General features: G+C 48.5%; 2 protein-coding genes across 3 annotated transcripts in view; one reads left to right on the top strand and one right to left on the bottom strand.

Annotated features, from left to right (window-relative positions):
- Positions 1–12,080, top strand: part of LOC136047761 (rho GTPase-activating protein 7-like) — a 27,012-nt gene extending 14,932 nt beyond the window's left edge. The window contains 10 exon segments of the mRNA XM_065735056.1: positions 3,022–3,141; positions 3,664–3,745; positions 4,280–4,343; positions 4,865–6,171; positions 6,647–6,778; positions 7,065–7,221; positions 7,754–7,952; positions 8,392–8,611; positions 9,971–10,085; positions 11,880–12,080. Of these exon segments, the coding sequence (XP_065591128.1) occupies positions 3,022–3,141; positions 3,664–3,745; positions 4,280–4,343; positions 4,865–6,171; positions 6,647–6,778; positions 7,065–7,221; positions 7,754–7,952; positions 8,392–8,611; positions 9,971–10,085; positions 11,880–12,080 (2,597 nt within the window).
- RARS1 (arginyl-tRNA synthetase 1) lies at positions 12,073–26,401 on the bottom strand. 2 transcript variants are annotated; one of them, XM_065734489.1, is made up of 16 exons: positions 26,347–26,401; positions 25,257–25,356; positions 22,816–22,950; positions 22,109–22,297; positions 19,580–19,691; positions 18,525–18,625; positions 17,962–18,083; positions 17,531–17,651; positions 17,154–17,283; positions 16,743–16,847; positions 15,727–15,905; positions 15,102–15,211; positions 14,212–14,317; positions 13,104–13,276; positions 12,474–12,721; positions 12,073–12,224 (listed from the first exon to the last, which is right to left on the bottom strand). In XM_065734489.1, exons 4-16 carry the CDS (start codon positions 22,268–22,270, stop codon positions 12,115–12,117), a joined length of 1,779 nt encoding a protein of 592 aa, XP_065590561.1. In that variant the 5' UTR covers positions 22,271–22,297; positions 22,816–22,950; positions 25,257–25,356; positions 26,347–26,401; the 3' UTR covers positions 12,073–12,114. The 2 variants fall into 2 exon arrangements, with proteins under 2 accessions (XP_065590561.1, XP_065590560.1); XM_065734488.1 differs by lacking the exon at positions 25,257–25,356 and having other exon boundaries at positions 26,347–26,391.
- Between the last annotated feature and the right edge of the window lie 201 nt (positions 26,402–26,602).

Here is a 26,602-nt window from a genome sequence, read left to right on the forward strand (position 1 = left end):
TGATGTTGGCTCCACTGGAAACCAGCAATTACCCATGCGGTTACCTGCAGCTCCTCCTCAGTATTGTACATGGAGTGTGTCTCAGTCCCTGTATGGCTGATGCTTTACAGAATGCTGTGGCTGCTGCTTTGGTCGGCCTGCAGGAACAGAGCATGGAGAAGCACTGAGTTTGGGATTGCAGGCAGCTGTATCTCCAGTCCACTCAGAGAAGAGTGCTCAAATGTGGTTTTAGAAATTAGAGTTATACTCTCCTAATGTTGATGGGAGTTGGACGCTTTATTCCTTTGAGTCCTTTGGAATTCAGTACTTCCTCTAACTTATGTAGAAGCAATTAAAAGATCTGCAAACACTGACAAGCTCGTTAATGTGATCTGCAGAGAAAATGCCTTTAGACTTTTCTGGATGACAGAGACTGACAAGGGAGGCTATTGACAAGGATCTGAGTAAAGATCTTAATGGTGGCTCAGGAGTCCCAGTAATCAGCTTGGGAAGCTAATGCCAAGGAGCTGGATGAAGATGCAATTAAGCTTGCTGTGAAGTCCAGGGGTAGATTGCACTTCTCAGCTGCGATAACTGAGAAGTTGGCTGTGATTCCAAAACAACAGCATGACAGTAAAATAGGAAACAAAGGCCAGATACCTCAGTGTTTTCATTTTCCAGATGCTCATATTTATTATCTGTATGGAGCCTAAATTACCCTGGCAAAATTCCAAGCAAGGATGCTTTCACTTCTTCTCTGGTGGGTTAATAAAATACAATTAGTCTTTGCTGTGTTACACTGTACGGGGGACTGCTGGCTCTTGGTCAGGAGGAGGCTGAGGAGGGCAATCGCTGGGGACTGCTGGGGGAGAGCAGCAGTGGCACCAGGCTGGGCTGGAGCAGTCAGCTTTGCCTTTGCAATAAAGGAGGTTTCAAGGTGGGGTGCCTGGGCCTCTGCTCGTCTGTTCCTCCTGCAGCAGGGTTAGCACCGTGTGGAAAACATCTTCCTGTGCAATCAGAGTGATGGGGAAAGAGCAAGATTCTTTGGATTTTTTTACAGTTGCTTTTTAGATTCATGTAACAAAAGTAAAAAGAAGCAGAATCAGTCTTCTTGCCTGTGTTCCTGTCTGTACCTGTGTGGCACAGGGAGGAGCAGAAGTGCCACATGAACTTGCTTTGTTGAACAAGTCTGTTCCTTTTTACAAGCACAGAGCCTGGATCTTGCAAAAAACAAAAAAAAATTGGGAAGTAGGATGCTGTTGGCAGCACCTTGCCATCAGTTACCCCAGCAAGAAGCCTCTCCTGGCATGGCTTTGGGAGAGATTGAAATCCCACTGATGAATTAAGACCTGACCACCAGTCAGAAATGGAAGACTGTATTGTGATGGGGCAAGGGGAAATGATTTCAAACTGAAAAAGGGAGATTTAAATTGGGTGCATGGAAGTTTTTTACAGTAAGGGTGCTGAGGCATTGGCACAGGTTGCCCAGAGATAAGCTGTGAGACAAGGTGCCTTGTCCCCAGAGCTGTCCAGGGTCAGGCTGGATGGGCTTCTAAGCAGCCTGACTCGGTGTAGGTGTCCCTGTTGGTTGCAGGGAGCTGGACTAGGTGACCTGTAAAGATTACTTCCAGCTCTAAGAGTTCTGTGATTGTCTGAAGGTGGCAATAGTACATCTACCACAACCTTTATCAGTACCCTGAAAAGTTAATTCAAAGATAAGAAAGCAACAGTTGGACCCATGTGTGAAAAGCAGCACGTTCATGGCAAGGATTCCTACAGGGTTGGGCAGCTGCCTGGCCCCATGCCTTGCCCCACGTGTGCCCACCACTGCCCCTTCCTCCTGTGGAATAGACCACCTCCTGGTGTGAACATATTGTGTTTTCTGTCCTATGCGTAGCTGGTGTCACTGCTAGCCACAAAATATTTGTTAGCCTCTCCTTGTTCTCATTGGATTTTGGTTTGCCCTAAAAATAGCATCGTACATCTAGAGTGCCGGGGAGGAGGAAGCAGAGCTGAGCGTGAGGCTGCTGGGCTTTACTTCCACGGGCTGACCCAGGTGCAAACTTTGGATTGCCATGCTGTTACACTGGTCCTCCTCCTGGCTCCTGTCTGCAGGTTTACCCTCTGTTTTGGTTTTATCTGTAAGTATAATGCTTGAGTTTTGTGGGTCCCCTGCCTTGGTATTGAGCAAGTGCTGTGTATTGATAGACTGTGATAAATTACAGTGTTGGGTATAATTAGAAATGTAAGTATAGTGTATATAGGCTACTGAGGAATAAATCAGGTTCTGATCTGGATTTTAAAGGTGCTTTTATAACATTCCTTTGAAAGGAGTCTTTGCCTTTTGGTCCATGTCTCTTGTAACAAGCATTGTAGTACACGCGGACATGAAAAGCGCACAGCATGGCATTCCTCTCCTTCAGCAGACCCAGAAGCTGTCAGTCTTTGCCAAGTTAGAGCCTTCTGGCATGCACTCGTGTAAACATGTTTGTTTTTGAGGCATCTGTTGAGTGTACTGTGAAGTTATATTCTGCTTCTGCTCCTGTGGGAATAGTACAGCATTGGCCGTTGGGTTCTATGAGTTGTCAGAAAGTGAGCAGTTAATTCTTGACATCTGCTGTGCTGAAGTGGCTGCCAAGTCGAGTGAGTAGTTGGCAAGGAAATAAATATTGATGGGCCCTAGCAACAGGTACTCCTGAGAACCCTTGTTCTGGGAAGGCTTAGCAAATGTCCACGTTATTAATGTTGTGGTAGGATTTAAGGCCTATTTATAGGGTTTGTCTATGTCTTATCAGCTCAGAGTGCAAAAACTGTTTTTGCTGTTTGAGGGCACTATTGTATGACTATCTCAAGTACATGCTTACAACTGAGCTCTCATGTTTGGTGTCTGTCCCATGTCAGAGCCGCTGCTACAGAGGTATGTGCATGTAAACACATTGGATACAGTAAGTTTTTTCTTTTAGTGGTATAGTGACAATATATTCATATATACAACTATTTGGGAATCCTCTGGATGAAACTAGCTTGTGTATTATGTAAAAGCACTGCTCGTGAGCCCTGTAAGTGAACGATGTTATGTTCTCCTTGCAGATCTTGAAGCCAGAGAAGCCTGTGCCTGGCTGCGGGCCGCTGGCTTTCCCCAGTATGTCCAGCTGTTTGAAGGTATGATCCCAAAGAGCAGCTGATACTCAGTTCAAGTAGAACTGCTGATACAAATAATCTTTCAGAACCTGGTGCTTTTGACAGGAGCACTTCCAAATTCTGCAATATCTTCATGCAAACCCATAGAAAGTATGCAGCCTGGCATGTGTTCTTGCAGGAGTAACACCTTAATGAGGCTGTCGTGGCCTCAGGAGGATTCTGCAAAGGACCAGAACTTTTCTGGTTGTGGTTAGGTTGACTCAGTCAAATTTCTGCTTCTGTGATGTTCAGTTGCTTATAATTTTCTCCTCTTTCTCAGAGCATTATTTCTTGTCTGGCATGCAGACTGCAGCCAATGCCCATTGAAATCTCTGCAGCCTGTGGTCTTGAGCAAGATTATTTTACTGGCGTTTTTGAAGAAGGATGCTGGAAAAGTTGCCAAAATAGATTTTGATGTATTTAGCCTATGCTAAACCTGTGTCAAAATTCTGTCTTTGCCATTGTAATTCAGGTTTCAGGTTCATCTTTTTGTTTTGTTTGCAGATATGCAGTTTCCTATTGACATAAGGACTGTGAGGAAGGATCATGAATTTTTAGATGGAGATGCAATTGAATCACTGCTCAGGTAAATGTTACTTGTGGATCAGTTCTTCAAGGTGTTTGTCACTCAGCTGTTCTTAGCTTGGTTTGCGTCAGAGTGTGACAAAGTCACCGGTGCTGTGGCTGTATTGGGACACAACTGACTCTACAGGCTTTAATTAAAAGGATGGATAATAATTCCTTTCAAGGATTTAGCTTCACACCTTCATTTTTTTAATATTCTTTTAAGAAGTCATCTCAGTGTTCTTTCATTTTCAAAATCTCAGGTCAGTTTTTCACATTCAATCCTTAAAGCTCATTATAAGATGTTTTTTAATATGAGTGCAGCTGATGAAGTACAGTCCTCTTTAGTTTTGAGATGGCTGAACTGGACCTGTGAGCATCACAGGGCTGTTAGTGGCACTGGTTGGGCCAAAATGAACAGAGCAATTCTAGCTGTGTGCCAGTCTTGGGAACCAGTAACACTCAGATTAGAAGTTTACCACTAGTTTGGAGCATGTTTGTTTTCAAGAACAGATTAAATAAATTCAAAACTTCCACTCTTTTTCTTTTACCCCAGACGACTGAACACATTGAATAAGTGTGCACTGATGGAAGTGGAAATAAATCGTCAGGGGAAACAGGTATGTTTGTGAAATGAATTTTCTCATTAAAAATGATTAAATGTTATATTAAAATACTTCTTCAAAGGTATCGAGGGTTGCTTGTCACCCGGCACTCAGTTGGTGTGTGGACAACACAGCAAACACAGTTGGTGTGGCTAGTCTCGAGAGTGTGCCACACTTCCACAGCCAAGTGCATCTCCACCTGAAAGGTCTAGTCACTGAAGCATGAAGAAGTGTTTGATTTATTTGTCTTTAGGTAAAAATATCATTTGGAACCCCTGGATTTGCTGCAAATGAGTTTTTCATCCTGAGATCAAATCTGCCACCTTTTCCAATGGTATTTAGCAGGCTTGTCAGCATCTGGGGTGTAAGTTGTCACTTCGTTTTTCAACTAAAAGAACAGAGCTCAGGGTAGACCTTTGGTAACTGCTTATGTTTATGTAGGTCTTGGAGGTAGGTTGTCTCATTTTGGTAATGTTTTTTGTTGATGTATTGTTTTCAAACCGATACCCTTGAAGTGTACTTTTTTTCCTTCCAAGAGTGATGACTCTGATGATGAACCTTGTGCAATCAGTAACAAATGGGCGTATGAATGGTGCAGCCAGAAGTGGTTTCGTCTTGAGAGCCTAGAAGGTTCTGCAGAAGGCGCTGGTGCGTCCCTCCCAGGCAGCCCAGTGCTGAAGGGCACTGGCAATGGAGACAGAGTCCTTCCAGGTTGTGATGACAAACATGATGTGTCCTCAGTTCACAGCACCAGCAGCGGTGACAGTGATGTTAACTTCCCAAAATCTTCTGAAGACGCAGAAACCAGCCCAAGTTCTTCCAGTAGAGTTGCTTCACTGGAATCTGCCTTTAGTTGTTCTCCTCCACGCAGTGCATGTTTAAATACCTCAGGTGAGAAGAAGCTTTGGGATAAGTCACCACGCAAAAAGAAGAAGAACCTTCTAAAGAAAATGGAGAAGTTGCACTTGAGGAGCTGCAACTTAAGGAGTGGTCAGTCAAAGGCCAGACCCATCATAAGTGAACCTTTCCTTCTGGAAGGACTTACTGAGGAGAAGATGAAGATGCTCAACTGTGTAAATATTGCTGACCTCCCTGGCATCCAAACGAAGAGCAATTCTTCTCCTCATAGCTGCAATGGCAGCAACAAGTTTGAAAGCAGCAGAACAGTGAGCACTGCACGTCCTCTTAAAAAACCAGAAAGCTGCTGTGAAAGGAAGGGGAGGTGTGCAGAGGACGTGGAGTCTAGCAAGCTCTTGCTGTGGAGCAGTGTATCTCAGGGAAACCTAAACAATGAAGTCAAGTTACAAACGGACCAGATGTTTCAAGTACCACACGGCCACAAACCTGGCACTTTCCCCAAAGCCCTTATAAACAGTCCTGTGTCTCCAGTAGGTGAGTCTCCTGTCAGCTGGAGAACTGGCAGCACAAGGAGGCAGAGCAGGAGCAGCTCCAAGGACCCCAGCAGCCCCCTCTCACGCACTGATAACAGGCTGAGTGTGTATGACAACATGCCTAATGTTGAACTTGATAAGCTAGAGTTGGCAGAAGTTGGTGATGATGATGTTTTTACAGAACTGAACAATGTTATAGAAGATGTCAAGGGTCTCAGGAAGTTGGTTGATCAGTGGACAGAGACATTCTCAGATGATGGGGATTTGGACTTTGCCAGTGACTTGACAGCTCTGTATCCATCCTTGCCTAAAGAAATCTGTCTTGACACGGGGCACTTGGAAGCTAAGAGAGCAGCTGTGCTGTCCACTGAGGGAGAGGACAGCTGTGATCTGGGCAATGAGCTCAGTTCTACAGAGCTGGCGTTCATAACAGACCCTACAAAGACCAACAGGTCAGTCATCCTCGGGTTTCCCTATCAGACTGCCCTTCTGGAAGCTTTCCTTATTGATTTTCTCCACTGAAAATGTTACTGCTATTCCAGAACAAAATATTCTTAAGTGAGTCTGTTCTGGGAATTGAAGTCTGCAATGGTGGTGCCAGATACTTCTGGGATGTGGCAGTGCGAGGTCCACACACATCTGCTTTGATCGTATTGAAAGCAGGTCTCTCGTGACCTTGGGTTGGATAGTAGGAGAAAGTTATTCTCAACTCTTCCTGTATCAGTACTTAGATAAATGGAGTCAGACTGATGACCGGCTTGCTGTGCTTCTTACTGAAACCTTTAGCACTGTGTTTGAAAGCAAGTAACCACAAGCTGTTGGGGAACCATGGGCTGTGTAGAGTCTTAAGGGTTTCACAGAAGCAAGCAGAAAACTAAGAGGGACAATGGCAATAGTCCTTTGGTGTGACCAACATTTATCCTGCAGGCACAGGAGGCAGCACGGGTCTGTGGAGGGCTTCCCTGTGCAGGTGGACAGCCGGGCACAAAAGCTAGCCTTGCTGAGACTCACTGCTATCATGGACAGATATTCCCCTTCCAGTAAGCATGGCTGGAACTGGTAAGTCATCTGTTGTTAAAGCAGACGGTGTTGGAAGGAGAGGATCTGATGCAAGCAGGTGGATTTCCTTGTCTGCCAAGGTTACCTTGTCTGCAGTGAGGGATCCCATCCTGCTCAGTCAGTGCTGCTGGTGGTCACGGTGTCACTGGTTTCAGAGCACTGTGTGGTTGCTCTCTCAGTGCCCCAAAGTTTGGGGCTCTACCAGAGGTGCTTCACAGAGGCTGCAGTGCTGAGCAGAGCTGTGCTGAAGAGCTGTTAAGTTAGATGTGCTGGTTTTTGTTTTCAGGACTATACCAAAGTTTAAAAAAATAAAAGCCTCTGACTACAAGGACAAAAATGTCTTTGGGGTCCCCTTGCTGCTGAACGTTCAGCGAACAAGCCACCCGCTGCCTAACGGCATCCTGCAGGCACTGGACTATTTAAGAAGCCACTTTCTTGACCAGGTATGAACTGAGGGCAGCCCAGAGCAGCTCTGTTCAAGGAGGGATCTGCTCCTGAGGGCACTCTGCTTTAGGCTTTTGTGAGGGACATCCTCACCACTGGGCACGAAGGGGCAGCAGGTCTGAGCAGGCAGCACGTGAGGGAAGAGCGGTGCTGTTTCCTTCTGGGAATACCTTTTAGTTTTCTATTATTCCTTCTGCCTCGCCTTGCTGAAATCACCTGCCGGTAGTTCTGGCCTCTGCACCCTGAGGAGCTCACGCCATGTCGTTGTTCCCTCTTTTCTGTGATTGCTGGTGGTGCCTGGGTCAGCGTGATGATCATTATCATTCAGCTGAAATGTGTCACTAAGTAGAGATACAGCATCACAGTTTGCCTGGGGGGGAGTAGCCATGCTGCTTCTGTTGGTACCAGAACCCGTTGGTGTTTATTAAGTCCTGCTACCATAGGGTCTGAGCTATCGAAAGGAAAGGAGCGATGGATTATTGGTTGAGCTTTGAGTCCTGATGTCTTTAACATTTTCTGTTTCACTTGTAGGTTGGCCTGTTCCGAAAATCTGGTGTTAGATCCAGGATTCTGTCTTTAAGAGAAATGAATGAAAGCAGCCCCAACAATGTGTGCTATGAAGGGCAGTCAGCGTTTGATGTGGCAGATATGGTGAAGCAGTATTTCCGAGACCTTCCTGAGCCTATATTTACCAGCAGGCTCTGTGAATCCTTCCTCCACATCTACCAATGTAAGTAACAAAAGCTGTGGTGTTGCAGTTCCTTGAGTATTGTATGCTCCCTTAGTGTAAGAGCTAGGCTGTAAGAAGTGTTGACAGATGGACTGGTGCTACAATGCCTCCTTTCTGAGACAGATGAGGCAGGACCTGACTGAAACCATGACTTCAGTGTGGGGAGTCCATTTACTGGGGATATAAGCCCTTATTCAGGCTTCATCCAGACCCAGTTCAAGTAAGTCCACTGATGTGACGTTCAAGAGAATCCACAAGTCAAGCACCAGCATCGGGGAATGTGTGCACTGACAGGTGGTGGCTGAAAACTGTACGTGTGATGTGATGGTGGACTTTATGTTGTGAGCTGGAGTGACAGGGAGATGCACAGACCTATGTTTTCAGTGCCCTGCATGTAGGGTTTGTTCTGTTCCCAGTTCTGTTTTTGTTCTGTTCCCAGACGTGCCAAAGGACCAGCAGCTGCAGGCTGTCCAGGCTGCCATTCTCCTTCTGCCTAAGGAAAACCGAGAAGCTTTGAAAACTCTCCTGCTCTTCCTACGAGATGTGGTCGCGTGTGCTGAGGAAAACCAAATGACCCCAACCAACATCGCAGTCTGTCTCGCGCCGTCGCTGTTCCACCTCAACACCCTCAGACGGGACGACAGTTCCTCCTCCTCTCGGTTCCTCATCCTACTGAGCATTGCTGCTTGCAGTAGCGTTTTGCTTGGCTAGACCAATGCTTTGTGTAGCTTCTAAGGGGGGCAGGTAGTGTTTGTCTCAAACGTGGATGCTGAGGCCGAGCGGGAGCTGCCCGCAGTGCAGGCTGAGCTCAGGCTGTGTGCCCCTCCTGTCCTGCTGCTGGTGTGTGTTACAAGCTGTTACATGCCCGGTGCTATGGGGTGCCCCCTGTTCTGCTGCCACGCTGTGCCCACTGCCTGTGTTACTTGTTGTGGGGTGTGTGGGGCCTGTGGACCCTTGTCAGCCTGCAGCAGCTGCTGGCACTCACTCATTCCTCTGGGTGATAAGGGATGTTTCTTGCCAAACAGAGCCACAGGGATCCTGCATGTTTATCTCCTTAAGTAGAAGTTATGCTGTCTGGGTGGCATAACATCTTCTGCTCCTATGTGGGGAGAGGGAAGTGCCCTTGGGCCAAAGCAGCTAACTGGAATCTCTGAGAGCTTTCAGCCTTATCTGCGCTCCTAGGGCAGAGCAGTTTGCTCTGCTTTGTGCCCTTGTCTATGGACAGATAGATGTGCCTCAGGGCACGGGGGCTTTGAGGGCAGCCACTTGTTGCCTGACAGGTGCCTTAAAGACTGGAGCTGTTTTCAGAGTGCTGCAGAACATCACCCAGCCCTTCATCAAAGCACCACCAGATCCTGCACAGGGCAGCTGCTCCTCCCAGCTGCAGGTGCCTGTGAGCACCTCCTGGCTTCACTACAACATTCCTCTGAAATATCAGGATCAGAAGGAGAGGTTGAGTTTTCCCTTTGCTGTCACTGTGCAGAGAGAGTTCCTTTGAAGCCTCAGTGTTGCTGTATCCAGGCATGAATGCTGCAGAGCAGGGTTCAGACTTCAAAGTGCGGGGCGGGCTGGGCTCCCTTTGAGAGCATGGCTGAGGACTTCATCTCCCAGTGGAGTTGGGGGCCATTTGGCAGGAATGCACATAGATAAAAGTGGCAGAACTCAGAATTAATTTTGTCATATAGTAATTAAGAAATAATGAGGGGACTGTTTTGGAAGTGTGTGCAGCATGGTCCTCATCGTGGACGTAGCAGGGTCTCAGAGCCCAGCAGCTGCAGGCTCCATGCAGAGCCATTGGGTAACAGCTGCCTGTGGCCATGTGTGATGTGCTTTGGGATCAAAGGGCTGTGCCTTGTTGAGCAGAGGGGTTCTGTGCTGGCCCTGCCCTGGTTGCATTTTGGGGTGATGCACCATATGGCAGTGGTACCACGTGAGCTTTGCACGGCACCTCTGAGTCCTGCAGTGCTGCCTGTCTCACACAGCCCCTGGTTAACTGCCTTTTCCTTCCCCATCCACAGGTCGAGCCAGAGGAAGTGCAGCCTGGGGAAGCCGGACCAGAGGGAGCTGAGTGAGAACCTGGCAGCCACACAGGGCTTGGCCCACATGATAACAGAGTGCAGCAGGCTCTTCCAGGTACGGTGCTTGCTCTCACACAGCACAGTAGGGGCAGGGGTTTGCAGCTCTGGGCTTGGGGTTGGCTTGGTGTGTGTGTGTGTGTGTGTGTGGAGATGAGGGCTGCTCCCTTCCTTCTGCTGCCTGTGGAGCAGAGGCTGCCTATAATGCTCAGTGGGGAGGCCCCCCAACCAGGGCTGACCCTCCCACCCTGTGGGCACAGGCAAGACCTGAGGCTTTCTTCTAGAACCTGCCTGAGTGACAGCCATGGCTGTGTCTGGCCACAGACACCCACCCTTCCCCATTAATGATGTGCATTTTGATCTTAACCCACAGACTGAATTCCCAGCTTGACCTCCATCCATACTCATTACTATGGACTCTACTGGTGATCACTGGACTGTGGCTCACACTGGCTGCTGTCACAGCCTGAGCCAGCCCTGCTTGCTGCTGCCCCACCTCCCTGGCTCACCCAGTGCTCCTTGCCATGGTTGTGGTTGATACTCTGTACTGGGGCTGACCCTGTCTGCCACATTCTCAGGTACTGTGGGATGGGGTGGCTTTGTCCTGTGGCCTTCCTGATTCTTCCCCGAAGTGAGCCCTACAGCCCAACACCAGCCCTGTGCTCCTCAGTGACACCCCACCCTCCATACTCTGTCCCCACCCAGTGCCCCCTGCTCCAGCTCAGCTCTTCATTGCCTTGGAGATGTTCAGGGCAGCCCCTGGCTGTCAGCCCCAGCACTGCTGCCTGCCCCTTCCTGCTAAGCGTGGTGCACTGTGAAGGCTGTGACCATATCTTCTGCTGTTCTGGGGAGGGGCCTGGTGCTGGGACCTGGGGACAGCAGAGCCATGGCTGTCCTGCTTCCTGATGGTGACCATGAGGAGAGGAGGAGAGGCACCCCCCCCCCCCCCACCATCAAGCTCTATGTGGACAAGGACCCACTCATCCAGACTCACACCTTCATTGCTGGACCACGCGTGCCCCTGCCTGCTGGCTCTGCACAGAATGCTGGCCTCGTCACCAACCAACACTGCGCCTGGAACTTGTGCTCAGCTGCCGAGCACTGCTGAGGTACGTGCTCAGCTCTTCGGGGTGGGACCAGGACAGCCATAGGTGAGGGCAGGCACAGGACAACCCTGGGTCTGCCGACAGAACTGGTGCTCAGTCACCTATCGTATCAGACAGGGTTTGCCTTCCACAGCTCAGTCTGGGGGAGAGAACCTGGGCCATCTGTCACATACAGGGGTTGATACCTGTGTCTTGTTTGCATCTCTGCATCCTGATGGTATAGCTGTGTGTGGGTGGCTTGTGCTGTGCACTCAGCAGTACAGTGCAGCTGCATGTAAGCAAATTAGCAGCTGGGCTCTGACAGCAGAAAGCCACTGCTTGGCTGTGTACTGGTACAGGGCCCTTGCAAGGAACAGCAATGGAGCACGGAGGTGTTCCTGCAGGTGCTATGCCTCAGCATACTGTGTTGTCCTGGTATGTGTTGATTCACAGCCCCCTGCTGCTTAAAGCTTTCTCAGAGAGTGCTACGTTTGACCTCTTTTGCAGCCACCATTTGCTGCTCTGTCTATTCACCAACACCTTCCAAGCAACAAGCAATGCGGGTTCAGGGCTGACACTGATCCCAGCACCAGTCAGGGGTCCTGTTCCCAGATGGAGCTGCTCAATAAGGTAAGGAGGGGGCTGGGCCTCAGCAGAGTCATATTTTGACTGTGGGAATGTGGGTGACTGTACTGGGGGCTAAGGAAGGGAAGGAGTTGCAGAAGACTTCTTGATCTTCTCACATACAGAGGGATAAAAGAGTACAGCCCTGAGGATGGGCCTGTAGGAGTTCACTTCCTGTGACCACAAATGCTGTGAGCTGTGCTAACAGAACCAGTTGTCTGCCTCTGTACCTGTGGTTTCTGCACTCATACTTCAGTTCTTTTCCCTTTCCCACTTTGGTGCTGCTCTCCCCTAGAGCACCTTCCCCTGCCAGAACCCCATCCTCTCAGACATGGACACATTGAGTCAGTCCCTTTATTGTCACCCCTCAGGGAACAGTTACATTCTCTGCACAGGCTTAATTCCCAAGATGTCAAAACCCTTGGCCATGATCATGGCAGTGGCCTCGCACAACAGCAGCCTCCACATGTTCACCTTCACAATCTGACCTGCAAAACAGCAAAAGAAAGACCACTGTAGGAGCTGGAGTAACTGCTCAGATCAACCCCTCCTGGGGCTGGGTACAGTGAGCCAGGCAGGCTGCCCATCCCAGTTCAGGTGGCTGGTCCCTGCCTAACCTTCCAGCTGTGCCAGCTCTCCCACATGAACAGCACTTGCTCTGCAGCTGCCAGTATGGCACTACCAGTCTTCCCAGTGCAGGGGAATGACACGTGCAGCACCCCCAGCCCAGCACTCACCACTCTGCCTGTCCTTCTCCACGCAGTAGCAGTTGTCATAGAACTCAGTGAAGGTGGTGGCCAGCTCATAAAGGTAGTCACAGAGTGTGTGCAATAACAGATCATCCAGGATCTTCTGCAGGATCTCAGGGAACCTCAGGATGCACTTGCCCAGTTTCCACTCCTTCTCATGGTCAAGGATGAGCACCTCCTCCCTTGCTGCCTTCTGCAGCATGTCCTCATCAATACTGGCCAGGCGAGCTATAGCCCTGAAAAGATCCAGAAGGTGGTCCTGCTGCCTCTGGCTTAGCACACACCTCTCCAAAAACCTAAATCCTCCAAGGGTTTTACCAACAATTAACTTCCACCACTGGAAAGCAGTGCGCTGCTTCAGGTACCACAGGACACCATTGCATGACACCATTTAGGGATTTGATTTAGTAGTTGTTGGGTAGGGATAGTAATAGGAGGATGGTTGGACTAGATGATCTTGTAGGTCCTTTCCAACCTTATAAACCTATGAACCTATGAGCTCAATGACAAAGAGGACTGGAGCTGGCTTGTCTCCTCCTCCACCCCCCCCCCCTTTGCACTAAAGAGTCAGAAATCATTCGACAAGCTTCAAGATGCCTGCCCCCACCCTCAGCTCACCTGATCCGTGTGAAGGCATACAGCAAATAAGCAGCTGTATTTCCTCGGTCATCCAGCATCTTGTCGAAGGAGAACACGTAGTCGTTGAGTCTGTTGTGGGAGAGATCTGCGTATTTAATACATCCAAAAGCGACTGACATCTGGGCAGCTTTCAGCTCTTCTGCTGTGAGGACCTGTTGTGATTTCAAAACAGGTAATGATCAAGAAGAGGAAAGCCGTGTTGCCATCACAACCTGGCTTGGGTGAGGGGGTTTTACCCCTCATGGCAGCATGCTCCCAGCTCCTTTCTGCCTGGGGGGCACCATCCCCTCCATGGCACCAGCTCTGTGTGCAGATGATGTACCCTCTGCTGCTGCAGGCCTGCCCCCCTCATATCATCCACCACCACACAAGTGCACATCTGCCTCCTCACAACCCTGGCGTACACACAGCACACAGTAAGCTCTGAATGCCCCAACAGAGCAACTGGGATCAGCTGAGCACTAAAAGAATACCACTTTGGTGCAACAGCAAGCTGTCAGCATGGTTTGCACGAGCTCTTGAGAGAACATCATGGTGCTTTTTTCCATTTAAAAGGGAGCTTTCAGCTTCATGCACAGGACAAAGGAGCCATGCTTCCCCATTCCATTGCCTCACACGGTGCTCAGACAGTTTGGTCCTCTGTTCCGTTCTGTAACCCACCTTTTTAGGCCATCCCAAACCAGAACAGATGAAATCCTTTTAAACAAAAGCTTCCAGCAGGCATTGCTGAAACTGCCAAGCACCCCAGGAGTCACTGGTGCCATCCTTGCAGCCTCACTGGTAGCTGCAGGGCCAGCTCCCATGCCAGGCCCAGCTCCCTGCCACCTCCACTAAAAGCTCTGTAGTGCTCAGCAGGCACCAGCATGTTGCCTGCAGGTCACACCTCCCTGCTGTGTACCACAGGGCACTCTCCTTTCCCCAGGACAGCACCCTGCCCCAGCTGCTCAAAGTAACAGTACTGATTATGTACAAAACTCACAGCACCACCTGGGCACCTGGCTGCATCCACAGTCTCAGCTTAAATCCAAACTGTAGAAATTTTACATCTGTGAACAAAAGTGGGAAGTTCTGTGGGAAGATGAGCTACCTTGTCCCGTTCCTTGTCTTTCAGCTTGTCCATGGCTCGTTTCAGCCCTTCCTCCAGGAGATCCATCAGACGCACTGTGTCCCCTGAGCGAGTTTTGAACTTCTTCCTGAAAACAGACAGCTGAAATGACCACCTACACATGAGGCAAAACACTCCCAGGAATTCCCACTGCTAACACCTCTGGCTGATTAAAAAAGCACATACCCACCCCTTCCTTTGTACTGAAGCACTGGACACCAGCCAGCTGTACCTAGCAAAAGGACTCTGACAACTTCTATGGGGTAGCTGTGAGTGGGGGCGACAGGGAACTGTCCCAGACCTCAGTCAGGACACAATACCAGTGCAAGACTTGAATCTAGAAAGGCATCTTTACTTTTGTAAGAAGCAAGCCCAGAGCAAACCAGCTTGTTCTGCAACATCGCAGGACTGCAGTACACACAGGTTCAACTGCAGCGTAACTGAGACACAAGATCAACTCTGGAGCACCGTGGCCTGCACACCAGGACACACACATTGCACACCAGGACACACACATTCTTTCCCAACTTCCATTCCACCTCCTGCAGGGCAGGCAGAAAATAAGGACATCATGGCCTCTGCCACTGCTACCTCCAGTATCTGCATCACCTTCCTCTGCACTTCCACCAGCCAGTCCCTGTGCCAATACACAGTTCTCTCCCCAAATGCCAGGCCTGACTTCAGCACGTGTCTCTGTGCATTAGAGTGCCCTGATGTGCCATACAGTGACACCATTACAAGTAACAGTGAAGGATGTGGTGTCTTTCTTTGGCATGCCTCATACATACTTGTCAACAAATAAGTCTTCTGCACTCAATCAAACACTCTTCAGAGCACATTCAGAGGGAAAAATACTATATCCAGTGACATACTTGTCTTCTCCCAGCACCACTCCAAATGCAGCATGGGTGATTCTGGTGACTTTGGGGTCATACCAGCCGACCATCTGTCCAGCTGCAAACACTGTCTGCAGATGCACCGACTGCAAGGAAGAAATACCAACAACCAGTTCTCAACCCACTCTTCTAGGTATGGCTTTCTTGCCAATTTCATCACCTTCACAACGCTGCTTTGACAATGAGACCTTTTACATGTTCTTAGCTCCATGGAAGCATTTACCCTTTCTAAGTACTTGCTGGGCTCACAGAAGCCACAGCCAGCCTGTTTACATCCCCACTCACATGTGGCACTGACAACCTTGCATTTCATTAGGTAAGAAGAGATCTAGGTACACACAGTACATCTCTCATTTCAGACTATGACATTTAGGCTCACGTACCTCCAGTGGTGACTGTGCTTCTCTCATCGTCGGGTTCCAGTGCTCTTCATGGAGGCCACAGTCACCACATTTGTTTCACCATTATACCACTAAGGTCAGAAGCCAACACAGCGCATGGAGAACCCTACAGAGTTCCATCTACCTTACTGCTGTCCTTATTATGTAGATGATTTCTGATGATCTCTATCAGCAGTGACAGAAGGGCCTGACATACTCACCTGGCCACTGTCCACAACATAGATAAGGATATCACCCTTCTCTTCAAGCAGCCTGTGTCTGAGAGCAGCCAGGTCAGACGTGTCGTATGTGTAACCTCCATCTGACTTCATGATCGTCAGCGGGACAGAGAAACCTGGGACAAAGACGACCTTCCGGCCATCGTCCACCTGGACAAAGCCTAGACAAGCAATGAGTGTCAGTCACTGAGTCAGACTGCATGGGGAGGCTGTGGGACACGAGAGGCAGAAACAGATCCTGATCTGATGCCATCAGGAAGGAAAGTCCATGCACACACATTAATGTCTCAAAGTATGAAAAAAAACCCACCAAGCCTAAATGAGAACTCCCTCACCACAGTCAAGTCAGATTTTGTGTTGTGCTTCCAGAACTCAGGACTGTGCACAAGAAAGCAGATCTATACCACTCTGGCCTTTCCAAAAGAGACTTTTTGGATTTTAGAAAAAACAGCATTAGAGAGGAAGGCACTAAAGGCTATGGAAGCTCTACAGAGAGGTAGAATATATTTAAGAGATAACACTGCAGATGGTGAGACTCCAGAAGTGCAAAAGCTAAACATAAACACGAAGTTATAAATCATTACGGTCCACTTTGCTTCCGGTGTCTCAGAGTCAACAGGAACCAAAAATGCTACTGCCTTCACAAGAAAATTTCTACAATGCAAGTTCTCCTATAGCCACAACACTAAGAAAGATATGCTGGTAAAGAAAAAATAAACTCCAGTATTATGTTATGCCACTCCTGATAAATATCCCCCACAAACTACTTCTGCTATCAGCAGGAAAGATTCAACCTTTCTGAAGCAATGTATCTAAGAAGCAGTTCTGCTCATGCCTGGGGAGGAGGTTCCACAAAACACCCACTCAGAAATCGCTGCTGAGAAAAAGAGCAGGGCACGTGAACCTGTGACCATCAGCCCCGAGCCTCAGTGACTAGGAGTGCAGTTAGCTCTTGTGCTGACCTGCAGGACTTCTGAGTCCAAGACAAAAAGCCTCACCTTTATCTTCAAATTCTTTCACGATGTCTTTCATCATATCATGGTAGAACGACTCCCCTCTCTCTGTGAGTGTGATGTCCAGGCAGTTGTAGATTTTCTGGAACTCTTGAGGAAGAAGACAGTTGAAGATACTTTCATTAAATGCATACAGTGGGGATTTTAGTGGAATACATTTACTAAGAAGCACAGCAAGTCCCTAAAAATGTTTTCTACCTCTTGGTCAAGCTATCAGGGAAGGACTCAGATTAGACCAAGGAGACAAAGGCTTTAGCTGAACTCCTGCATACAGAGGCCATTGTTCTTTCTCTTTAAACTTCTTATATCAAGGTGGCACTGACTTCTTTAAGAAAACTAGAGGCTGGTGAGAATAACCACAGCACCCAACTGCTGAGCCATGTTTGTGAGCGTCACCTTTCCGCGACACGTCGCAGATGAGCTCCCACGCTTTAATGAAGTCAGGGTCTTTGCTCTGCAGCAGCACCACACATTGGTAGGCTCGCTTCTTAAATTCCTCCTCCGTGTCAAATCTCCTCTTGGATTCCTATGGTAAAATATACTGCATGAAAGAAGCACCTGGTTTTTCCCTTGAAACAACAGGAGAACATTCACAGCGTGCTCCCAAAGCGTGCTTGTCTCGAAAGGCAAGTCCTTTAATCATTCCCCATGTGGACAACTCAAGACCAGATTCTATAATGCACTCTTTACCCACTGGTAGGTAACTGCAATAATGTATTAGCTGAACCTTCTCAGCTGTTGACATAAATATCACAATCATTTGCAATAAATACCTTGTAGAAAGCTTGGAGGTCCCCAATGGGAGGAGAAACAGTTAAGTAATCTGGAAATTTGTCTTGGAGGTGAGCAATGAGCATTCCGAACTGGGTGCCCCAATCTCCTAAGTGATTTAACCTTGAAACAATTAAAGAGCACAGCAATAATGATTTCTCAAACATTTTTTTCAACATCTCAAACATGTTTTAAAACACGAACATTTTAAATACATCTATTCAAAAGGAAGAAACACATAATACAAAAAACCAGGCAAGCTCTGTCCCTGCATCAGGGAAACGAAGCAGCTGCCCCATCTCGACTCCTAACCTCACTACACTTGATCAGTTTCCTGCCTTACTACACATCAAGGACCATTTGTTACGCCAAAGCATAGTTACTGCCGAGATGCAGCCAAAGAAGCCTATCCCACCCAAAAAGCAGCTCTCACCTCAACACATCATAACCTGCAAACTCGAAGAGGCGGCACATACTTTCTCCGATGATGGTGGACCGCAGGTGACCCACATGCATCTCCTTTGCAATGTTAGGGGAGGAGAAATCCAGTATCACCTTAGACATGGGACAAAAGGAAAAAACGAATAAAGGCGACAGCCATTACCACATCCCACGTGTTTCATGTGGATTTTATTGGGTGGGAGGGGGGAGGCACGCCCATGCTGCTGTCAGCACAAGGTGGCAGAGTAGTCCATCTCTCCTTGAGGGTCAGGGATCAATTCCAGACCAATCTGGGCACAACGTGCTGTCACCAGGGACCCTGGAATACCCCTTTCCCCTCAACCACCAGCACCCCAGAGACCACAGCTGGAACACGTGGGCTACCCATGGCCCCCCTGTCCTGAAGTCACAGAAATGCCATTGTAACGACAGCTGACATGGCCACCCACCCAACAGATCACTTCAGGAAGGATAGGACTTGAAAGCACGTACTACACTGCAGGTAGCTTTATCTACATGGGCACAAGACACGAATCTGCTTACTGCCATCCATACCTTTTTCCTTTTGCCAATAGCTGGTGGTTGAACTCCATTAATGAGTAAACTGCTCAGCTGCTTTGATACAAAATCCTTTCGCAGGTGGACATTGATAAAACCTTTAGAGGAGAAAACCAGCAATGAACAAGTGTTGTAGCTTCTTAAGTACCTTAAAACACTTCCTTTTTTTTTCCCCCTTGGATTTCACTTTCCTCACATTGAGGACAAGAGCTTGTCTTCACTAAACAAGAATTTACTTCAGCAATGGTACAACAAAGCTGTCACAAGAAGACAGTTCCTGTTTCAAATGATGCCCTTAACTGCAGCAGTCAGAATCTGCTAGACCACCAGCAACTCCTTTTAGCTGAAGTTATAAAAGCTTTCCTTATTAGGAAATAAATAAATAATCTTTTAATGGTTTGCAGAGTGCAAATACAAGTCCTGTTATTTATTTATTTATTTAATGTCCTAAAACGTAGTTACATTTGCCATAATTCATGCTTGTGGAACAAGCGTTTTCCTTCCAAGAGTTAAGGAAGGAATTGCCTGAGCCCCCTGCAGGCCTGTGCCACATTATCTTTGTCTTTACATTGCTACCCTAAGGAACACGAGCCCTCACATTTTTCTTCCTAGGTCACAGGGACAGCACAGATGCAGCAGTTAATAACTTCCACACTCCTGCAGCACCTCAGTGCCAAAAGGGCAAGGCCTCCTCCTCAGCCCTCAAGCAACAGCAGACATGTCATGTCTTTGATGAGAAGGTTATCAATTTTTGCAGTAACTTCACATGATCGTGACCCCATACCTGTCACTGATACTCAAGAAGCAAAACTGATCCCTTAAGAGGAAAAATTTCCAGAGTGGTTAGGACTGCACGGGCCAGTTTAAGACCGAGGTTGATCTGCTGCTTCTGCAGAAATCTAGGGGCTATGAAGCTCACCAATCAGAAGCTTATTTATTTCATAATATCGGAAGACATTGACAAGAGAGTCAAACTCAGCTCAGTTCCATCCAGTACAAAATCACCCTTTCAGCTTTCTAACATAAAAGGGGTGTAACAGTAAGTATCATACCAGGACCAGCAATTTCAACCTTCTCAATGCATTCGTTGGCAGGAATATGTTTTGTTATTTTCTCAGCGATCTCTCTTGGACTAACCTTCTGTTCCTTGGTTTTCAGCAGTATCTGAAACACAAGAGCCAGTAGAATTCAATCCTGCAGAACATACCACAGAGTGAAACAGAAAATGTAGATACTGCTGTGTCAGAAGAGCCCTTTACCTTCACAATGCAGGCACAAACACACCAACAAAAACATTTCCAGCAACTTTTAAATATTAGATCAGCTCTTCTCACACAACAGAAGGCTCATTACACCCAGCACGTTCAGCACACCCAAAGGCTGCACGTCACAAGAAAATCTTTCAGGCTGAAAGATTTGCTTTGGCAAATTCTGCTTTCTTTGAATTGACTTAACTCTTCAAAAATCAAAATAGCCAGCTCACTGCTACAAAACCCTGTCAGTCCATTTCACAGCTATCCTCAGCTGTGCCAGGCCTTGCATCTCAAGAATTTAAGTTGTGCCTACAAGAAATACTGAGAAGATGCTGAGAGCTCACCCCTCACAAAACACTACATTCATACTACATAAATATTACTGCAACCGTTTGTTTCTGATGTGTAGTTTTTCATTCTTAATGTGCAATGTCTGAAAACATTCTATCACCCCACTCCTACCAAGGCCAAGAAGAACACACAGCTCTTGGTCACTTTAGACTAAGCCCACTACTGCTGTAATATGCTAACTTGCATTCTGCTGCAAAACGTCACTTCTGCTTAGGCTTCAGGCTGCAGTTCAGATCTGCCATGCTGTTCATCATTATAGGATCTTTGCAAGATGGTTATGGCTTAGAATGGGCAAGGAAAGCAAACTTCTGCAGGGATCAAAATGTGCTGCCCAGAGCACAAACTACAGGAAGAATAAATGCAAAACCAGATGCTAAGCACGTTCCAGCAGATGACAGGCATGCCCTCTGAATCACTCCAGAAACAGTCACAGCACTCCTATTTCTCTAAGGAACAGGCAGAGCTCCTTGCTGGAGCCCCTGGCATTACTATGCAAACAAGCTCAAAGGAACACAATACACATTTGTGAGGGCTGTTTCCACATCAGCGCCTGGAAGGGAGAGGCTGCTGCCTGGCACGTAGTGGCTGCCCTCAGTCAGATGCTTCCTCCTCCTCTTGGGGTGAGCAATGTTCAGCTTTAAAGGGGAGTGAGACTCTGTGGTGTACCTGCATACCCAACATAACTCACTGCTCAGAGAAATAATGGCACTGCATCCACTGCAGTGATTATGCCTTGTGTGCCAGCACTCACAAGCCCAGCACGCTGGCATGCCTTCCAAGGAACAAACCCTACAGCCAAGCCCAGCACAAGGAACGTTTACTCACCAGTACTGCTGACAATCAGGATCTTGAAGCACTGGCTTGAAGGAGACCGACCGGACACTGAGTTATGTGAACAATGCTGACACTGAGAAGCCAGGACGGCTCGAGAATTCTAACAGCAACTTAATTGGGGTAAAGCAGCGGTCAGAAAAGTGGCCGAGCTCTGAAAGTCTGTGTTGGTGCAGTCACCCAGCGCAGCCCTCTGGCTGGAGCCCAGGCACAGTATGCTAGCAGTGTGCTAACAAGACCCAGGGCAGACATGTATTCGGGTGGGCTGTTTCTGCCCTGGCACTGCAGCCCCAGAGCCTGCTGCCTGGCACGTACTGCTGCTGCCCAGGACACAGGCACTGGCACTGCAGAGGGCAGCCTGGGACTGCAGAACTTCACATGTATTTATCTTAAGAATAAAAGCTGCTTCTGTTGAGACTACACACTGCAAAACCAAAGACGTCCAGTTATGAAGAACCTATTCCCTCAAAGGTAGCAATGCATTGGAAGTGGGGCCACTTCCTTCATCTAAGCAAGGATGTCTTCTTTCTCCCTGACCTCCTCATTTTGCTTCACTACGGCCTCATCCCACTGAGCAATGCCTGAAGTGTCTCTTACTCTGTCTGGTCTTCTTTGGCCAATACCTTCTACAAAGCAGTGCCATAATTTTCAAAGCAACACTGTTGGTACGTGCCAGGATTAAAAACCCCACTCCTTCCTTGATACACACATCACAGGCATTCTGTAAAGTGAAGCCTTTGCCACAACCACCCCAAAACCTCCAAGATCAGAATTCATAACAAAACAAACACGATTCCTGACTTCTGTTCCAGATTTTAACAGAAATACTGAAGTAATTAAGAATTACTCAATCATATATATAGGAATACAAGGACATAAATCCCACAAACTGGGCAGTCCTTCTGCAGCAATGTGTAACTCAGACATTCTCCTAACTCATTAGTCATCTAAAAAGAGATGTAAAGTTCTGCTCTGTAAAAGCCAATACTTTCCAAAATGTCATCAGATATTGAGTGAATTCTCACCACAGAGGGCTGCAACAAGCCTTAATCGCAACCTGTTACTCTCCCCATGCTGTCTACCACTTTGCTGCTAGCAGGCAACAGTCCCACTTTTTCTCCTCTCTGGACGATCTCTCAGATTTACCTGTGTTATGCCCATGGCACTGTTGCACTGATAATCCCCAAACTTGGGCTGCTGGCTCGGTGTCACCACCAGTGGAGGGTTTTCCAACTCTGGGTAGGCAGCCCGAATGGCAGCTCCAAAGATCTCCTGAAGACGGCTATTGACATTAATCATGCTTTTCATTGTTTTACTTCTTTCCTCTTGAAGGCTCTGGAAAAACAAAATACAGAAAGCTCAATTCACAGCACGTGTACACTCACGTACACGTCACATCCTGCTTTTCTCCATGGCTGCCTGGCAAAGCATGACTGACAGATGTGGCTGACACCTCTAGGTACAAGAGCATCGTATACACCACAGACATCATGACTATCAAGAGATGCTTCTCCCTTTGAACCTCACAGCCCAGACACTTCCCCTGAACGCAGCACTGTGTTTTATTCCTCCAACGTCTGTCAGTGACCCTGGTAAAGCCCTCAGCTGGGCTGCAGGCTACATGACCATTCAAGACAGGACAGTGTGGGTTTATTAACCTACTGCCATCCTTCATAGTCATGTTTTGTTTAAGGAACCAAGAAACATCTGAATATCTGAAGCACAGTCAACAATTAAGACATTAGAATGCAGAGAGCCACATGTCACTAGTCTAATGAACCCACACCGTTTGTGTACTTCCTCTTAATGAGAACAAAACCATGTCATGCACCATTCATTCTCCATTCCCTTACCTTCTGAAGAAAATTCAACCGATATTTAAGCTTTGCGTTTTCGTCTCGCAACCCTTCCAAACTTGGGGAGATTCCCAAGCACCCGAAGTTCTTCAGATGTTCAATTTCTGCAGTTAGTGACTTTATCTCGTTTTCCTGAAAAGCAAATGAGATGGACATGCAGTGGGTCTTGGAGAAGGGGAACAGCAGGTGGGGAGTGCAGGACCTCAGGTACAGCCTTGCCTTGTAAAGGTAACAACAACAAGCGAGCGATTCCGAACCGTTATTGTTTAAAGGTGGTTTCTATCTGTGCCAAAAGCATGGGTTCTGACATACTCTTAACGAAGTCAGTAAGGGAATAATCATCTTACTAATCTCAAAACAGAGCTCAAGGAAGACAGACAAAGGTCGGGCTAAGAAAATACATTCTTAAAAAAAGCAGTTCCTCCAACTTTTTCTTTTTTTTATCTATAAAGATGCACGATGTTTTGATTCCAAATTCCCCAAAGCCTCCTTCAGCCCTCAGCCAGTCCCACACGTCCTGTCCCAGAGGATGAAGCCACAAGCACTGATGCAACCCCAGCGAGCTCAGGGCGGTGTGATGCCGGCTTGCAGTGTGAGCTCATCCCAGCTCAGTGCACACTTCCTCCCGCACTGCTGCAGTGCCTTCTCCCTTAAAACTGCCCTAAGGTGCTTGGGAGAAACTGGGAATTTCAGGTGGACTTGTACACTCCACACAAATGAGCTCCAGCTTTCAGCTGCCCTTCAGGTTTGTGCTTTCCACGGCCAAAGAACAGCAGTGGCAGCACCCGCTGCTCCCCTCGCCCCTCCTGACCTCACAGCCCAGGCACAGGCACACAGCCCAGCAGCCTGCTGCTGCTGCAGGGTGCAGCAACTTCCCCTGCCCAGCCCCAAGGAACCCAGCTCTCATAAGCTTCATCTCTGCTGTCCACTTCCCCTGTAACCTGTTCCACAAAGTCAGGGCACTGCTGGAAACGTACACAGCAGCTCCAGGAGGCAGTGCTCCCTGCCCCGACCCCTTGTCTGACCCAGGCAGGCACTCTGCTACCAACACTGTCACAGCAGGAAGCAGCTCGGGTTATTATCACAGACAAATACGCTGCCAAACCTTATAAAAAGGGCTCAATCACTTTTTGCTCTTGAAACAATCACATTTTTTAATTAAGGAAAAAAAATCTGGGTCATCCAATCTTCTGGCCCAGTATTTCCACCTGACCAGCAGCTCCCACAGGTGCCAGTGTAACTGCAGATGCTCAAAACTTTTAAACGCAGCCAAAGTGATCTTAAGGCTGCTCTATCTGCAGAGCAAGCTGGAAAGCTTTAGAAACTTTTGAGGTCATTCTTCATTTGTGCTTCAGCTTCAACGCTTCCAGCCCTACGGTGTCCTCTGGCAGGGGAGAACACACTGTGTCCTGCAGTGTTAGATCATCCAAAACCAAAGCTATAGCTCAAGAAGAACTGCTTCAAACAGCCCATCCCAGCTGGTCTTTTGTATCCTATTACTTCTCTTTTGAAACCCGGGGCAGATTCTTTTGCTTTCACCTGCTTATCCAACACAGAAAGCATGCTTTCCTTATTTCAAACTTTTCTTACTGGCCTGGTTTGGTAGCATTCCGTATGACTTACAGATCTGCTCAACAAATTTCCAGGCTGAACTCCACATTAAAGATAGCTTGAGAGATTTCATCTGATTATTTCACGTGCTGTTTTGCTATAAATTTAAGCACTATGGCAACAACTGAGTCAGAGCAATGCTGGAGCAAAGACATAAATAACCACTGTTTAAACTCACCTACACTCAACCTGGAACATCATTTAAGAAAAACCAAGGGTTATGTTCTGTTCTCAAGGTCACACTATCTGCTAATTCCCACATTTACCTGCTCTCTGGCTGCCTACCCAAGCATTGCTGCTGCCATACAAGTTTCCACATTTTTGCTCTTCAACAGCTAATGCAAACTGATCTCATTCAAAACCACTGAGCAGAAAAGCCTGAAAATCAGCAGGCACTACACCACGTTCCGGAACAGTGGTGGTTGGGATAAGAGGGGCTGGGCCAGCAGAGCAGCCCCACACCCATCACTGAGCCCACCTGAGAAAGTCTGCACACATGTTACAAATACTCTTAATCACAACAACCTGCAATAAGCCTGCTCGTCTAGCAAATCACCTGTGAGTGCTGGATATCGTTAAAGGGATACAAACTCTGTAACCTTTCTAAAAAATAAGTTAATACTTTAAACCACAGATACCCCTCAAAGCTCCTTTCTCACAGTATGTTCTGAGGGAGGGAGGGAGAGAGCACAACAGGCACCTCTGAGCTGCAAAACACCTAACTGAGGAAAGGAAGGGAAAAACTGCTGTTCCAGGAATAAAACTCCAACCCCTACTCTGCTTGCACAGCCCTGGATGCATCACAACTTGTCAGTAAAGGGTCATACCTGATGACCACCTCACAAGAAGCTGCGGGAAGTGCATGAAGCCATGCTGACATCTCCAAGGGCTCTTTGGTCAGCTGAGTACTAGCAATCTTCCCCTCACCTGTGAATACAAAAAAACTATAGCTTTTTCAAGAAACCAAAATGATCCTTGTATTTTCTGTGAGCACATACTCCAGGCTCCACTAAATTATCACTAAACTTGGACACGCTTCAGTCTGAGTAGACAGTTTTACTCCACTGCATTAAAAATAATGAGAAAGCAAATGACTGACAAAGCGCAGCAGCGTTTGGAGCACCTCTCTCCCTTTCCCTCCTTGCCCCCCTTGTGGTTTAATCGCTCCTGCTGCCTTCCTGCCCCATTTCTGAGCTGGCTCAGCACAGCAGCTGAGCACACTGCTTCCTTTTTGGACCCGCTCTCCTGAGCTGGGACAAGGGCTCGACCCCGAGGCACCTTTCCTCTCTCAGCAGCTACAGAGGGAAGAACAATAAGGAGCTGCTCGCGTTCAGCAACCAGATTTATTATCTCGGTGTCATACAGCAGTGCTTCTCTTGTGTTTAAGTTGTGAACTGAGGGCATAGCGAAGCTTGGCTGCGCACACGTGCCTGGCAGGCCTTACTCACAGCCCAGCCGTGCAGCAGCCCCTCGTGCCCAGGCGCGTCCCGGGGCACTGCGCGAGCAGCGCACCCGGCACAGGGATGCAACGCTTTCCTAAAGCTTCCCGTGCACACCACTCAACACCAGGAGCGGCTAACGCCGACCGGACGGCCTTTCATTTTTACACAATCACTGGGAACAGCCGCCTCCATCCTCCTTCCCCACCGCAGCGCCCTAGGCCGCAGCCTCGCCCCGCCCGGGCCAACCGAGACCCCCCCCCCGCTCTCCGGGCGCGGCCCCGCCACGTCCAGAAAGAACACGGCCGCGGGAGCGAGCCTACCTCTCCGGTCGCTTTCTTCCCTCGAGTACGAAGCCCGCCCTCCCCGCCCGGACCACACGCCGCGGCCCCCCCGTCTCGCCCCAGTCCCTCTGCGAGCCTCCACCGCGAGGAGCTGCCGGGCCGGGCCGCGCTCCGCTCCCCCTCCCCGCCCCCACCTGCCGCGCCAGCCGGGCCGCCGCCTCCGCCACGCGCGCCTCCATCCTCCCGGTGCAGGGGCGGGCGGAAACGGAAGGGCGAGAGCGGAAGTGGAAACGCGGAGGCGAGGAACAGCGCCCCCGGGCGGTGGGGAGGACCCCGGGGGGGGCAGGGGGTGACGTCACGCAGCACGGGACGCGGCGGACAGAGCAGGCGAGGACGCGCGTGGTGCGGAACGGTTGCTTTATTGGGAATATCCCCGCACGGACTGAGGGG

This window comes from Cyrtonyx montezumae, unplaced genomic scaffold (assembly GCF_038088225.1).
Source record: "Cyrtonyx montezumae isolate F1298 unplaced genomic scaffold, pur_monq_1.0 scaffold_18, whole genome shotgun sequence".
NCBI classification, from domain to species: domain Eukaryota; kingdom Metazoa; phylum Chordata; class Aves; order Galliformes; family Odontophoridae; genus Cyrtonyx; species Cyrtonyx montezumae.